The sequence below is a fragment of the Balaenoptera borealis genome (assembly GCF_965194805.1).
Source record: "Balaenoptera borealis genome assembly, chromosome: 7".
Lineage (NCBI taxonomy): Eukaryota > Metazoa > Chordata > Mammalia > Artiodactyla > Balaenopteridae > Balaenoptera > Balaenoptera borealis.
In genome coordinates this window covers 125,207,357-125,219,896 of record NC_138864.1, presented here as the reverse complement: position 1 = coordinate 125,219,896, position 12,540 = coordinate 125,207,357, and the positions used below count along the sequence as shown (strand labels likewise).

General features: G+C 42.3%; 1 protein-coding gene across 29 annotated transcripts in view; it reads left to right on the top strand.

The window, feature by feature from the left end:
* KMT2C (lysine methyltransferase 2C) overlaps positions 1-12,540 on the top strand; it is a 277,595-nt gene that overhangs the window by 231,933 nt on the left and 33,122 nt on the right. For all 29 annotated transcript variants that reach the window (XR_014246661.1, XM_082398916.1, XM_082398915.1 and 26 more), the window contains 4 exons: positions 633-2,510; positions 3,018-3,310; positions 4,762-6,584; positions 7,687-7,798. Coding sequence is in view for 28 of the 29 variants with exons in the window: in XM_082398916.1 (XP_082255042.1) it covers positions 633-2,510; positions 3,018-3,310; positions 4,762-6,584; positions 7,687-7,798 (4,106 nt within the window). In the remaining variant the exon portion in view is untranslated. The remainder of the gene's footprint in view (positions 1-632; positions 2,511-3,017; positions 3,311-4,761; positions 6,585-7,686; positions 7,799-12,540) is intronic.

The following is a 12,540-nucleotide window of genomic DNA, read 5'->3' as shown; positions in this document are numbered from 1 at the left end:
TGCCATGGAGCAACTAAGCCCGTGCGCCACAACTACTGAGACTGCACTCTAGAGCCCGCGAGCCACAACTACTGAGCCCGCGTGCCGCATCTACTGAAGCCCACGTGCCTAGAGCCTGTGCTCCGCAACGAGAAGCCACCGCAGTGAGAAGCCCGCGCACCGCAACGAAGAGTAGCCCCCACTCGCCGCAACTAGAGAAAGCCCGCCCAGCAACGAAGACCCAACACGGCCAAAAATAAAAGGATAAATTAATTAATTAATTAATTTTAAAAAAAAGAATTTGCTTTTTAAAATTGAATTTTTGCTTTTTGAGAAAAGAGCTATTTATGATATAGTTTCAGCTGTAGTTCTGACTAGAATATAAAAATTTGATTTAAAATAGACTTTCCTTTCTCAATAAAATATATTTAAGTTGATTTGGGGAAGTTTTAGTAAATATTATAAACAATATTGCCGTAGACATTCGGTACACTCTGATGAATGATAGTCTCTCCTCTTGAGGAATTTATAATAGGGAAGCCATCTGGAAACTGACGACGTCAAACAAATTTTCTGTTGCTGTTCCCCCCTGCCCCGCGACAGCTGTGTTCTTCCTTAGCCACATGACTGTGTTTTCTTTCCTGTTTCAACAGCAAATGCGCCAGAAAAGCAAGCAGCAGGCGAAAATGGAAGCCACCCAGAAGCTGGAGCAGGTGAAGAGCGAACAGCAGCAGCAGCAGCAGCAGCTCGGCGCTCAGCCTCCTCCGGGGCAGCCCGGCCCAGACGCGCCCAGCGCGGGGGTCCACAGCCCCGGGACCCCGCAGCCTGGCCCTGCAAGCGCGCCTCCTGCGCAGCCCTTCCCTAAGGACCTGTTTGCAAAGCCGCTGCCCGGCACCCCCGCTGCCGCGCCACCGGATGACGTGTTTGTGAAACCACAGGCGCCGCCTCCTCCTCCGGCGCCGTCCCGGATCTCCGTCCCGGAGAGCCTGTCGCAGGGTCAGGCTTCTCAGCCGCCTTCCCCACAGATGTTTTCCCCCGGACCTTCTAACTCCCGGCCGCCGTCTCCAGTGGATCCTTACGCGAAAATGGTTGGTACCCCAAGACCACCTCCTGGGGGCCATGGTTTTTCCAGAAGAAATTCTGCACTGGTGGAAAACTGTGCACCTTTATCATCCGTATCGAGGCCCACTCAAATGAGCGAGACAACAGCAAACAGGCCGTCCCCAGTCAGAGATTTATGTTCTTCCTCCGCAGCAAGTAGTGACCCCTATGCAAAGCCTCCAGACACACCTAGGCCTGTGATGACAGATCCGTTTCCCAAACCCTTAGGCCTGCCCCGGTCACCTGTAGTTTCTGAACAAACTGCAAAAGGTCCTCTAGCGTCTGGAACCAGTGACCACTTTACTAAACCATCTCCTAGGGCAGACGCGTTTCAGAGACAACGGATACCTGACCCATACGCTCGACCCTTGTTGACACCTGCACCTCTTGATAGTGGCCCCGGGCCTTTTCAAGCTCCAAGGCAGCCGCCCCCATCCTCCCAGGACCCTTATGGGTCAGTGTCACAGGCACCAAGGCGATTGTCTGTCGACCCTTATGAAAGGCCTGCCTTGACACCACGACCTGTAGATAACTTTGCTCATAACCAGTCAAGTGATCCATATAGCCAGCCTCCCCTCACCCCACATCCGGCAATGAATGAATCTTTTGCTCATCCTTCAAGGGCTTTTTCCCAGCCTGGAGCCATATCAAGGCCAACATCTCAGGACCCATATTCCCAACCTCCAGGAACTCCACGACCTGTTGTGGATTCCTATTCCCAACCCCCAGGAACATCTCGCTCCAATCCAGACCCCTATTCTCAACCTCCTGGAACTCCCCGGCCCACCACCATTGATCCGTATAGTCAGCAGGCACCGACCCCAAGGCCGTCTGCGCAAGCAGACTTGTTTGTTACGTCTGCAGCTAATCAGAGACGCTCTGATCCACGGGCTCACCCTCCTGGAACGCCGAGACCTGGAATTTCTGTTCCTTACTCCCAACCACCAGCAATACCAAGGCCAAGGATTTCAGAGGGTTTTACTAGGTCCTCAATGACAAGACCAGTTCTCATGCCAAATCAGGATCCTTTCCTGCAGGCAGCACAAAATCGAGGAGCAGCCTTACCTGGCCCTTTGGTAAGGCCACCTGATGCGTGTTCCCAAACACCCAGGCCACCTGGACCTGGTCTTTCAGACACTTTTAGCCGTGTCTCCCCATCTGCCCCTCGTGACCCCTATGATCAGCCTCCCATGACTCCGAGATCTCAGTCTGACTCTTTCGGAACAAGTCAGGTTGCCCATGATGTCGCTGATCAGCCACGGCCTAGATCAGAGGGGAGCTTCAGTGCACCTTCCAACTCACCCATGAATTCTCAAGGCCAGCAGTTCTCTGGTGTGTCCCAGCTTCCCGGACCTGTACCGACCTCAGGAGTCACCGATACACAGAGCACTGTAAACATGTCTCAAGCAGATACAGAGAAATTGAGACAGGTAAACAGGTTGAATGTTCTCAGATGTTTTAAATGTATTATTTGAGAAAGCTATTCATTTTATCGAATGGAGTAATTTATATACAGCCGTTAAAGTCGATCTTTTCTGTAGAATTTGTCATACTGCAAAGAAGAAAAATGAAATCGGTAAAATCAACACTGATGAATTGGACTTATTCTTTTATCTAATTTCAGTTTTCATGAGTTGGTAGGGGAATTCTTAAATACGAAAGGTTCAGTTTTGTGATAGTTGTATGGCAAGGAAAAGGACCCAAATCATCACTTTATTTTTTAAGAGGCTCATGCTCTACCGACTGAGCTAGCCGGGCGACTCGTCACTTTATTTTTTATAACCGATTGAATATTTAAGTGTTAACTAGTGTTTTATCATACTTTGAAATATTACGATATTTTAAATATTACCAGAGTCAGGCATCCGAAGCATTGAGACTTAAAAAGCCATTACTTTTTAAAAAGTCCCGGTCATTTTTTGTTTCTTTTCATTCAGCGACAGAAGTTACGTGAAATCATCCTCCAGCAGCAACAGCAGAAGAAGCTGGCAGGTCGACAGGAGAAAGGGTCACAGGACCCAGGAGCAGTGCCGCATCCGGGGCCCCTGCAGCACTGGCAGCCGGAGAGTGTCAGCCGGGCTTTTACTCGGCCTCCACCCCCCTATCCTGGGAGCATCAGCTCTCCCATTGGCCCTCCTCTAGGGCCTAGATACGCTGTTTTCCCAAAGGATCCGCGTGGACCCTATACTCCTGATGTTACTGGTATGGGGATGAGACCTCATGGATTCAGGTAATGCTGTTAGTTTCATGCCAGATTTAAATTGCTAATAGAAGGGAATGCACAACTGAAATTATTTCGTTTTGGACCATTTTTTAATTGTAGTATAGTTAATTTACAATGTTGTGTTAGTTTCAGGTGTACAGCAAAGGGATTCAGTGTCTTTTTAATATATATGTGTGTATATATATATACACACACATATGTATATACATTCTTTGAAATTACTTATAATCAAGAAGTTTATGCTGTTTTTTACTTTTTGATCTCTTTGAGATATGATCAACATTATTTTTCACTAATGAGAGGTTGTGGGTTTTTCTTTAAACCCCTCAGTGCTCAACAGAGTGTAAAACACTCCCTTTGTCATCAAATATTGACTGTACTAGCCTTACGTCACAGCCACAGCGATGTAGTTTATCCTACCAGTCAAACCTTTAAAATGTAACTGCCATATTCCTTCAAAGCCTCCTGTGATGTGATGAGTGAGAATTATTCTCTCCTCAGATTTTTCATTTTAATTTACATGGTAAATATTTGTGGAAATTTCCAAATTGAAAGGATGTTTTCCTGTAGGAATTTTTTGTGATGAGTGGTTTCCATCTTTGAAGTGGCTAGTAGAACAATCAAAGCCAAATGTAGGCCTGAGTTATAATAAGGTATTATATTATTATAATATAATAATATTTCATTAACATATGCTTTTCATTTTATCAGATATAGTTTTTAGTCTAATACCTACCTCCATGTTAGAGTCTTACCCTTGTTTTCCTTTTTTCTTTCTCCTCACTTTTGCCTGTTGCTCTGTTTTATATTTATTTGTAAATTGCCTTTAGTTTTTTCTAGAATGAGGTACAATATAAATAAAAGTATTTCTATAATTTATTCATTTACTAAATCTTTGCAGATAATGCCTATCATTCTTTGTCTTACTACCCCCAGTCCTCATTCCTTTCAAGCAAATAATAGGTTAACCTGTCCAGTCATCATGCCTTTGTTTTCTCATGTGCAGAAGCCTATAAAGTCTCTCTAGTACAATTCATTAGACCTCCTACCTTCATTCAAGCATTCCCCCCAAATCAGCTTCCTCCGTATCATAGCCTCCCTAAATATAGAAAAAAGAAATGGACTCCTTTGCAACTCCAATAGTATATGCTGATTTCTAAGCAACTGATTCCACCTGTGTGCTGGCTTTGCTTTGTCTTTGTTATCTGTTAGATCATATGCCTTTAGAGCTCGGATATGGTATTTATTATAGGGTACTTGGCAAAAATTTACTTGCATGTAGATACTTTATAAGTAGTTGCTAATGGTGATAATTTTATTTTTGCTAAGTCATTGTATTTGGCAACATTAATTTTGTATCTGCGTTTAATCTAAAACTTTTCCTTTTTATCAACCTAACTCTAAATTCAGCATAATACTTTATATTGACCCTATGCTCTTTTAATGTCTTCTTTTAGATTTGGATTTCCAGGAGGTAGTCACGGTACCTTGTCAAGTCAGGAACGCTTCCTTGTACCTCCTCAGCAAATACAAGGATCTGGAGTTCCTCCACAGCTGAGAAGATCTATGTCTGTAGATATGCCCAGGCCTTTAAATAACTCACAAGCGAATAATCCAGGTGGACTTCCTCCACATTTTCCACCACAGAGCCTGTCAGTTCAACAGCATAACATACTGGGCCAAGCATTTATTGAATTGAGGCACAGGACCCCTGATGGAAGGCCTCGGATGCCCTTCCCCGCTTCTCCTGGCAACGTTATAGAGGCACCTTCTCATCCAAGACATGGAAACTTCATTCCCCGGCCAGACTTTCCAGGCCCTAGGCACACAGACCCCATGAGACGGCCTTCCCAAGGTCTCCCTCATCAGCTGCCTGTGCATCCAAACTTGGAACAAGTGCTACCATCTCAGCAAGAGCAAAGACACCCTGTGCATTCATCTTCTGTGGTCATGAGGTCTCTGAGCCACCCCTTAGGGGGTGAGTTTGCAGAGGCCCCTTTGTCGACATCTACACCAGCTGAAACAACATCTGATAATTTACAGATAACCACCCCGTCTTCTGGCGGTCTCGAAGAGAAGCTTGATTCTGATGACCCGTCTGTCAAAGAACTAGATGTTAAAGACCTCGAGGGGGTTGAAGTCAAAGACTTAGATGATGAAGATCTTGAAAATTTAAATCTAGATACAGAGGATGGCAAGGGAGATGAATTGGATACTTTAGGTAATTTGGAAACTAATGATCCCAACCTGGATGACCTCTTAAGGTCAGGAGAATTTGATATCATTGCCTATACAGATCCAGAACTTGACCTGGGAGATAAGAAAAGCATGTTTAACGAGGAACTAGACCTTAATGTTCCAATTGATGATAAGTTAGATAATCAGTGTGTATCTGTTGAACCCCCAAAAAAGGAGCAAGATGACAAAAGTATGGTTCCTTCTGATAAACATTCTCCTTGGAAAAAAGCCGCTGTCAGCAGTGAGATTAAAACAGAAGTACTGTCTCCAGATTCTAAAGGGGAAACCAAATGTGAAAGTGAGAAAAGTGATGAGGGTAAAGATGCTGTTGACGCCCCCTGCCCACAGGCCCCTGCTCATGCAGACGCGAATGATGGGGAACAGGCTTCTTTGCAGTCCTGTGATGCAGATCTACTTGAGAAAAGAACTAATCGAGAAACGGCTGGCTCCAACACTAGTGTTCGTGGGTCCACTCAGCTGCCTGCTGAAGATGTGATAAACTCTTGCAGCATACCTGGATCAACTCCAGTTCTCTCAAGTTTACTTGCTAATGAAAAATCTGATAATTCAGACGTTAGGCCATTGGGGTCTCCACCACCAACTTTGCCGGCCTCACCATCCAGTCATGTGTCAAGTTTGCCTCCCCCTCTAATGACGCCGCCTGGTCGTGCTTTGGATAATACCTTGAGTTCTAATGTGACAGTAGTCCCTAGATTAAACCATACTTTCCCTCAGGGTGTGCAGGTGAGTCCAGGATTCATTCAGGGTCAGCCAACAGTGCATCACAGTTTTGGAACAGGAAAGCCCGTGAATCAGACTGTACCTCTGACAAGCCCGTCTGCGGCCAGTGGCATGTCTGGGCCCCAGCAGCTGATGGTCCCTCAGACGGCCGCCCAGCAGAATAGAGAGAGGCCCCTCCTTCTGGAGGAGCAGCCTCTACTTCTGCAGGACCTTTTGGATCAAGAGAGACAAGAACAGCAACAGCAAAGACAGATGCAAGCCATGATCCGTCAGCGGTCTGAACCGTTCTTCCCTAATATCGGTAGGAATTCCTCAGAGTTTCAGAAATAATTACTGTGGGCATGGGGTGGGATGCGGTGTGCTTACAAGATTTGTGTATTAAATTACATGTGGACTAGAGCACTGAGGGCCGTCCTTCTGTTCCTCCTTCAGCTTTGAAATGAACATGATTAGGAGTTTTAGATTCCTCCCAGGTTCATCAGGAGATTCAAAACTCTGAGTTTCAGACTTTCTCAAGTCTGTCTTTTATGGGATTGTTTAATAGAAATAAATCTTTTTTAGTTCCTGCCTTCTAACCATTACTACCATGTATTTTCAGAGTCACTGAAAGGTGAATTTAAAGGAACTGTGCTAGGAGTAAACTTCTTACTGTCCTATTATGCACAATGAATGCTTGGCATTTTTTTTTGGTTATATGAAGCTCTTTAACTTACTTCCAATAGCTTACTAATTTGGGGAACGCCCCCCCCCCAATAGAACAGCAATGCAGTAAAAATACCTGAGTGCCTCTAAGAGAAAGAATTAGCAATCAAAGGACACATGTCCAAGGAATGCTTTCTTCTAAACAGTAAAACTGACCTTCTGTCCTTCATACATTACCAGTTCCATCATATTGGTCCATTTCTTTTTTATTTATATGCAAAGAGGTCTTTTGTCAGTAGCCTATGTTTCTTGTAAGAAATTGATAAATTTTTCTCGTAAAGAGTAATAACCAATTTAGTGGAATTCCTTAGTATTGGTAGTAACTGCAAATTCTCATTCATGGTGGAACATTACTAAAGAAGCAATTCTGCTTAGAATTGTGAAAGTTTGGATGAAAGGAATTGCATTGCTTTAGATTACTGGTACAATCTCTCTCATTTGACAAGCACCTTGTTTTGATTCTTGCAGTACTAACGTATTAAAAGTGTAGGTCACTTAGATGGGATTAAATTCAGGATGAGGTTCTTGCCATCTCATAATTCCTTCCTTACCTGGTATAGAGACCTACAGTAGTGATGATTAAACAGTGAGGACTAAGAGTCTGTAAGTTACATCATGTTTGTGATAGTTATGTTACCTTTTAGTGTCACTTGAACCAAATACTATGAAATAAGTAACTTTAAAATATATTTCTTCTTTAGATTTTGATGCAATTACAGATCCTATAATGAAAGCCAAAATGGTGGCCCTTAAAGGCATAAATAAAGTAATGGCACAAAACAATATGGGCATGCCACCAATGGTTATGAACAGGTAGGTGAAGATATTTCTCATTCTTACTGTGCATCAAGAAGTGCATGAAATTATTACTGGTTACTAGAAGGAGCATATAGTAACTCAAAACTTGTATTCTAGGAATGAACAATAAATATTTCAATTGGTTGTGATGTCAGCTGAATATGATCAAATGCAAAATGCTGTACAAATGTAAAGATTAAATTTCCATTCGTTTCAGGGTAAACATAATAAAACATCATAGAATGGTTTGAAAGATTGACTTGATTAAGCAGGAAATCCAGAGTATTTAAGTGTATGCCTGTTTAAATACCTTTAGACTAGTTAATGCTAACCAAAAGCTGCATGGGACAGAGTTCCTTCATCCTGAATAGGCGAGGGTGAGAGGATAAGCAGGAAAATAGAAGTTAAACTGTTCTGTGCTGAGAACAAAAGATAGTTTATTTCAGCCTGTGACTATTTTTTATTCCATCAGAGGATATTTGAAAGTTAGCATTTGGAAACTTTTATAAGCCTTTTCACTATTAGCAGAAAAAATGGAAAATTATACATTAGAGAAGATTATGAGTTATTTGAGTATCTGAATTTCTGAAATTAGGTATTTACACCCCCTAAGGGGTATTAAATAACCACAGGTAGTGTTTCTTAAGTTTTGCTCATGGACCATCATCAGAATTATGTGGTAGTTTTTTAAAAAAATGCAGGTTCATTTACTCAACCGCAAACCTACTGAATCAGAATATCTGGAGATGGTGCTTGTATGTCTGTAGTTTTAGTGAGCGCCATGGGCAATTTGTACGCATATTGCTGTTTGAGAACCTCTTTCAATAGAGTAGGCATAGAGCCGCAGTTTAGCTTAATTATCTTGTTGAATGTGGATGATTATGGAATTGAATATGAAATCTACATGAATTTATGATAAACATGATCTTTCAAATAAATTGGGAATCCTTAAAGGTGCTTTGTTGAGATACTTTGGAAATGGTTAAGAAGCATTTTTTTGGTTTGTTTTTGTTTTTTAAATTAATTTATTTATGTCTGCGTCAGGTCTTTGTTGCTGCGCGTGGGCTTTCTCTAGTTGCGGCGAGCGAGGGCTACTCTTCGTTGCGGTGCGCAGGCTTCTCATTGTGGTGGCTTCTCTTGTTGCAGAGCACGGGCTCTAGGCACGCGGGCTCAGTAGTTGTGGCTTGCCGGCTCTAGAGCGCAGGCTCAGTAGTTGTGGCGCACGGGCTTAGTTGCTCTGCGGCATGTGGGATCTTCCTGGACCAGGGATGGAACCCATGTCCCCTGCATTGGCAGGCGGATTCTTTTTTTTAAACTATATTGTCTTAAGTTATTTATTTATTTTTTTTAAACTTTGGGTTTATTTTATTTATTTATTTATTTATTTATTTATGGCTGTGTTGGGTCTTCGTTTCTGTGCGAGGGCTTTCTCTAGTTGTGGCAAGTGGGGGCCACTCTTCATCGCAGTGCGCAGGCCTCTCACTATCGCGGCCTCTCTTGTTGCGGAGCACAGGCTCCAGATGCGCAGGCTCAGTAATTGTGGCTCACGGGCCTAGTTTCTCCGCGGCATGTGGAATCTTCCCAGACCAGGGCTCGAACCCGTGTCCCCTGCATTGGCAGGCAGATTCTCAACCACTGCGCCACCAGGGAATTCCAAGAAGCATTGTTGAGATCAAAGAAGAGATTGTAGTTTCTAATGATTTTCATTATTTTATTATTATTTTTTTAAAATACATTTGATATGTTTCTTAATCTGTTGCAGCTATTAACCTTAGCGATGTTCAAATTGACCATTCTTGGCCAGTGAGAGCTTATTCTGGAAGGCTCCTCAGTTTTTTTTTTTTAAATTAATTATTTATTTATTATTTATTTTTGGCTGCACTGGGTCTTCGTTGCTGCGCACAGGCTTTCTCTAGTTGCGGCGAGCGGGGACTGCTCTTGGTTGTGGTGCACAGGCTTCTCATTGCGGTGGCTTCTCTTGTTGCAGAGCACAGGCTCTAGGTGCGCGGGCTTCAGTAGTTGTGGCACGTGGGCTTCAGTAGTTGTGGCTTGTGGGCTCTAGAGCGCAGACTCAGTAGTTGTGGCACACAGGCTTAGTTGCTCCACGGCGTGTGAGACCTTCCTGGACCAGGGTTTGAACCTGTGTCGCCTGCACTGGCAGGTGGATTCTCAACCACTGCACCACCAGGGAAGTCCCGATTTTCATTATTGCACAACGTCTGTTAACACTATTTCTGTGTCACAGGGCTTCTTAACTTTTTTATGTCATGAACTTTTTTGACATCCCAGTGAAGCCTGAACTCCTCAGAATATTTTAATGCAAAACCAAAAACATTGGTTTTACAGAGGAAATCAATTATATTTGAAATATAGTTAAATATAAAAGTTACAGCATATGGTGCTTCTCTAATGCATTAATAAATTTGGCAGTAGGTCTAATAACTACCATAATTTCAAAATAGTGATGAACTTAAATGACCTATTAGGTATGTGCAACAACTTTTGCTATGAAAATGATGTGAGTTCTCTTGGTGCAAAGTCACAGTACTGTTGATAATATTGTAGTTTGCTGCGCATAGTCAAAACAGAAGGAAATGCTAAATTTAATTCTGTACGTACTTTAAAATATGGACCTGATAATCAGAACCCCTGCTCCTTCAGCATCATGTCTATATCACTCAGGTACACTGATCTGTTAGTCATCAGGTGTGTTGTTAGCCCTTCTGCTGAGCACTTTGAAGAAGTAGAGGTGATGGTCCTTCCTTCAGGTGGTGTCATAAGTTGACTGAGGGTGATAGACAGTGAGTGCTTTTGTGATTGTGAGATTATTCCACACCAGGGCTGTAGTGGAGCCAGGGGGTAACAGATGAATCAAAAAGCTGAGTAAAAATATTAAAAAGCATATGTTCCAAATTCTGATAGTACTCAGATATTAAGGTACAGTGTTTGATAAATAATTTGCAAAATATAATCTTGTTATGTTGACACATTTGGTAATTCTAGGGGCAGTGTTTTCATCAAAGCAGTAATGTTTCTGTGAAGTTTTTAATTAGAGTAAGTAACGTTTTGCCAGATATTTTGAACCATATAGACTTTTTCTTGGTCAGTGACCAGCTTTTGGTTTGCTTTAACATTTAGATATAAAAATGTATGAAACTTTTTTCTTTTTTATTGATTTATTTTTTTCACATCTTTATTGGAGTATAAATGCTTTACAGTGTTGTATTAGTTTCTGCTGTACAACAAAGTGAATCAGCCATATGCATACATATATCCCCATATCCCCTCCTCTTGAGCCTCCCTCCCACCCTCCCTATCCCACCCCTCTAGGTCGTCACAAATCACCGAGCTGATCTCCCTGTGCTATGCAGCTGCTTCCCACTAGCCATCCATTTTAAAAAATGTATGAAGTCAGAATCGCCATCATCAAAAAATCTAGAAACAATAAATGCTGGAGAGGGTGTGGAGAAAAGGGAACACTCTTACACTGCTGGTGGGAATGTAAATTGATACAGCCACTATGGAGAACAGTATGGAGGTTCCTTAAAAAACTAAAAATAGAACTACCATATGACCCAGCAATCCCACTACTGGGCATATACCCTGAGAAAACCATAATTCAAAAGGAGTCATGTACCAAAATGTTCATTGCAGCTCTATTTACAGTAGCCAGGACATGGAAGCAACCTAAGTGTCCATCAACAGATGAATGGATAAAGAAGATGTGGCACATATATACAATGGAATATTACTCAGCCATAAAAAGAAACGAAATTGAGTTATTTGTAGTGAGGTGGATGGACCTAGAGTCTGTCATACAGAGTGAAATAAGTCAGAAAGAGAAAAACAAATACCGTATGCTAACACATATATATGGAATCTAAGGGAAAAAAAAAAAAGGTCATGAAGAACCTAGGGGTAAGACGGGAATAAAGACACAGACCTACTAGAGAATGGACTTGAGGACACGGGGAGGGGGAAGGATAAGCTGGGAGAAAGTGAGAGAGTGGCATGGACATATATACACTACCAAATGTAAAACCCATAGCTAGTGGGAAGCAGCCACATAGCATAGGGAGATCAGCTCGGTGCTTTGTGACCACCTAGAGGGGTGGGATAGGGAGGGTGGGAGGGAGGGAGACGCAAGAGGGAAGAGATATGGGAACATATGTATATGTGTAACTGATTCACTTTGTAATAAAGCAGAAACTAACACACCACTGTAAAGCAATTATACTCCAAAAAGATGTTTAAAAAAAGATGTATGAAACTTCTTAATTGAGATACATCTTTCGTTTTAGGATGCAAGAATTTTTTGTAAGCTACCAACTATTTTTAAATGAAGATTGGAACAAATAGTTTTAGTACATAAATTCTAAGAAAATTGTCTTCCTTGTATTTTTCATCTAAAAGGCTTGAATTAACTTTGAGGTACAATGAGACGTAAAACCGCGTGGAGCCCCTGGGACAGCCTCATCGGCATCGCATCGCTGCCCCACTCGTCACTGTGGGGAAAGTCACTTAATCTCTCTGACTCTTCCTCTTCATCAAAAGTAAAATGAGGGTAGTAAGAATCCACACTTCACAGAATTGTGTAGTGAGGTTGGGATACAAAAAACAGGGCTTTAGTAAATGTTTTTTGATGAGGAAGACACTGCCATTACTCTTTCTTCCCTGGAAGATAAAACTGTTAAGCACTTAAAAATAATGTTAGTTCCAAATGCTTATCATTTGATGCTTAGTGCTTCCTTTTCACA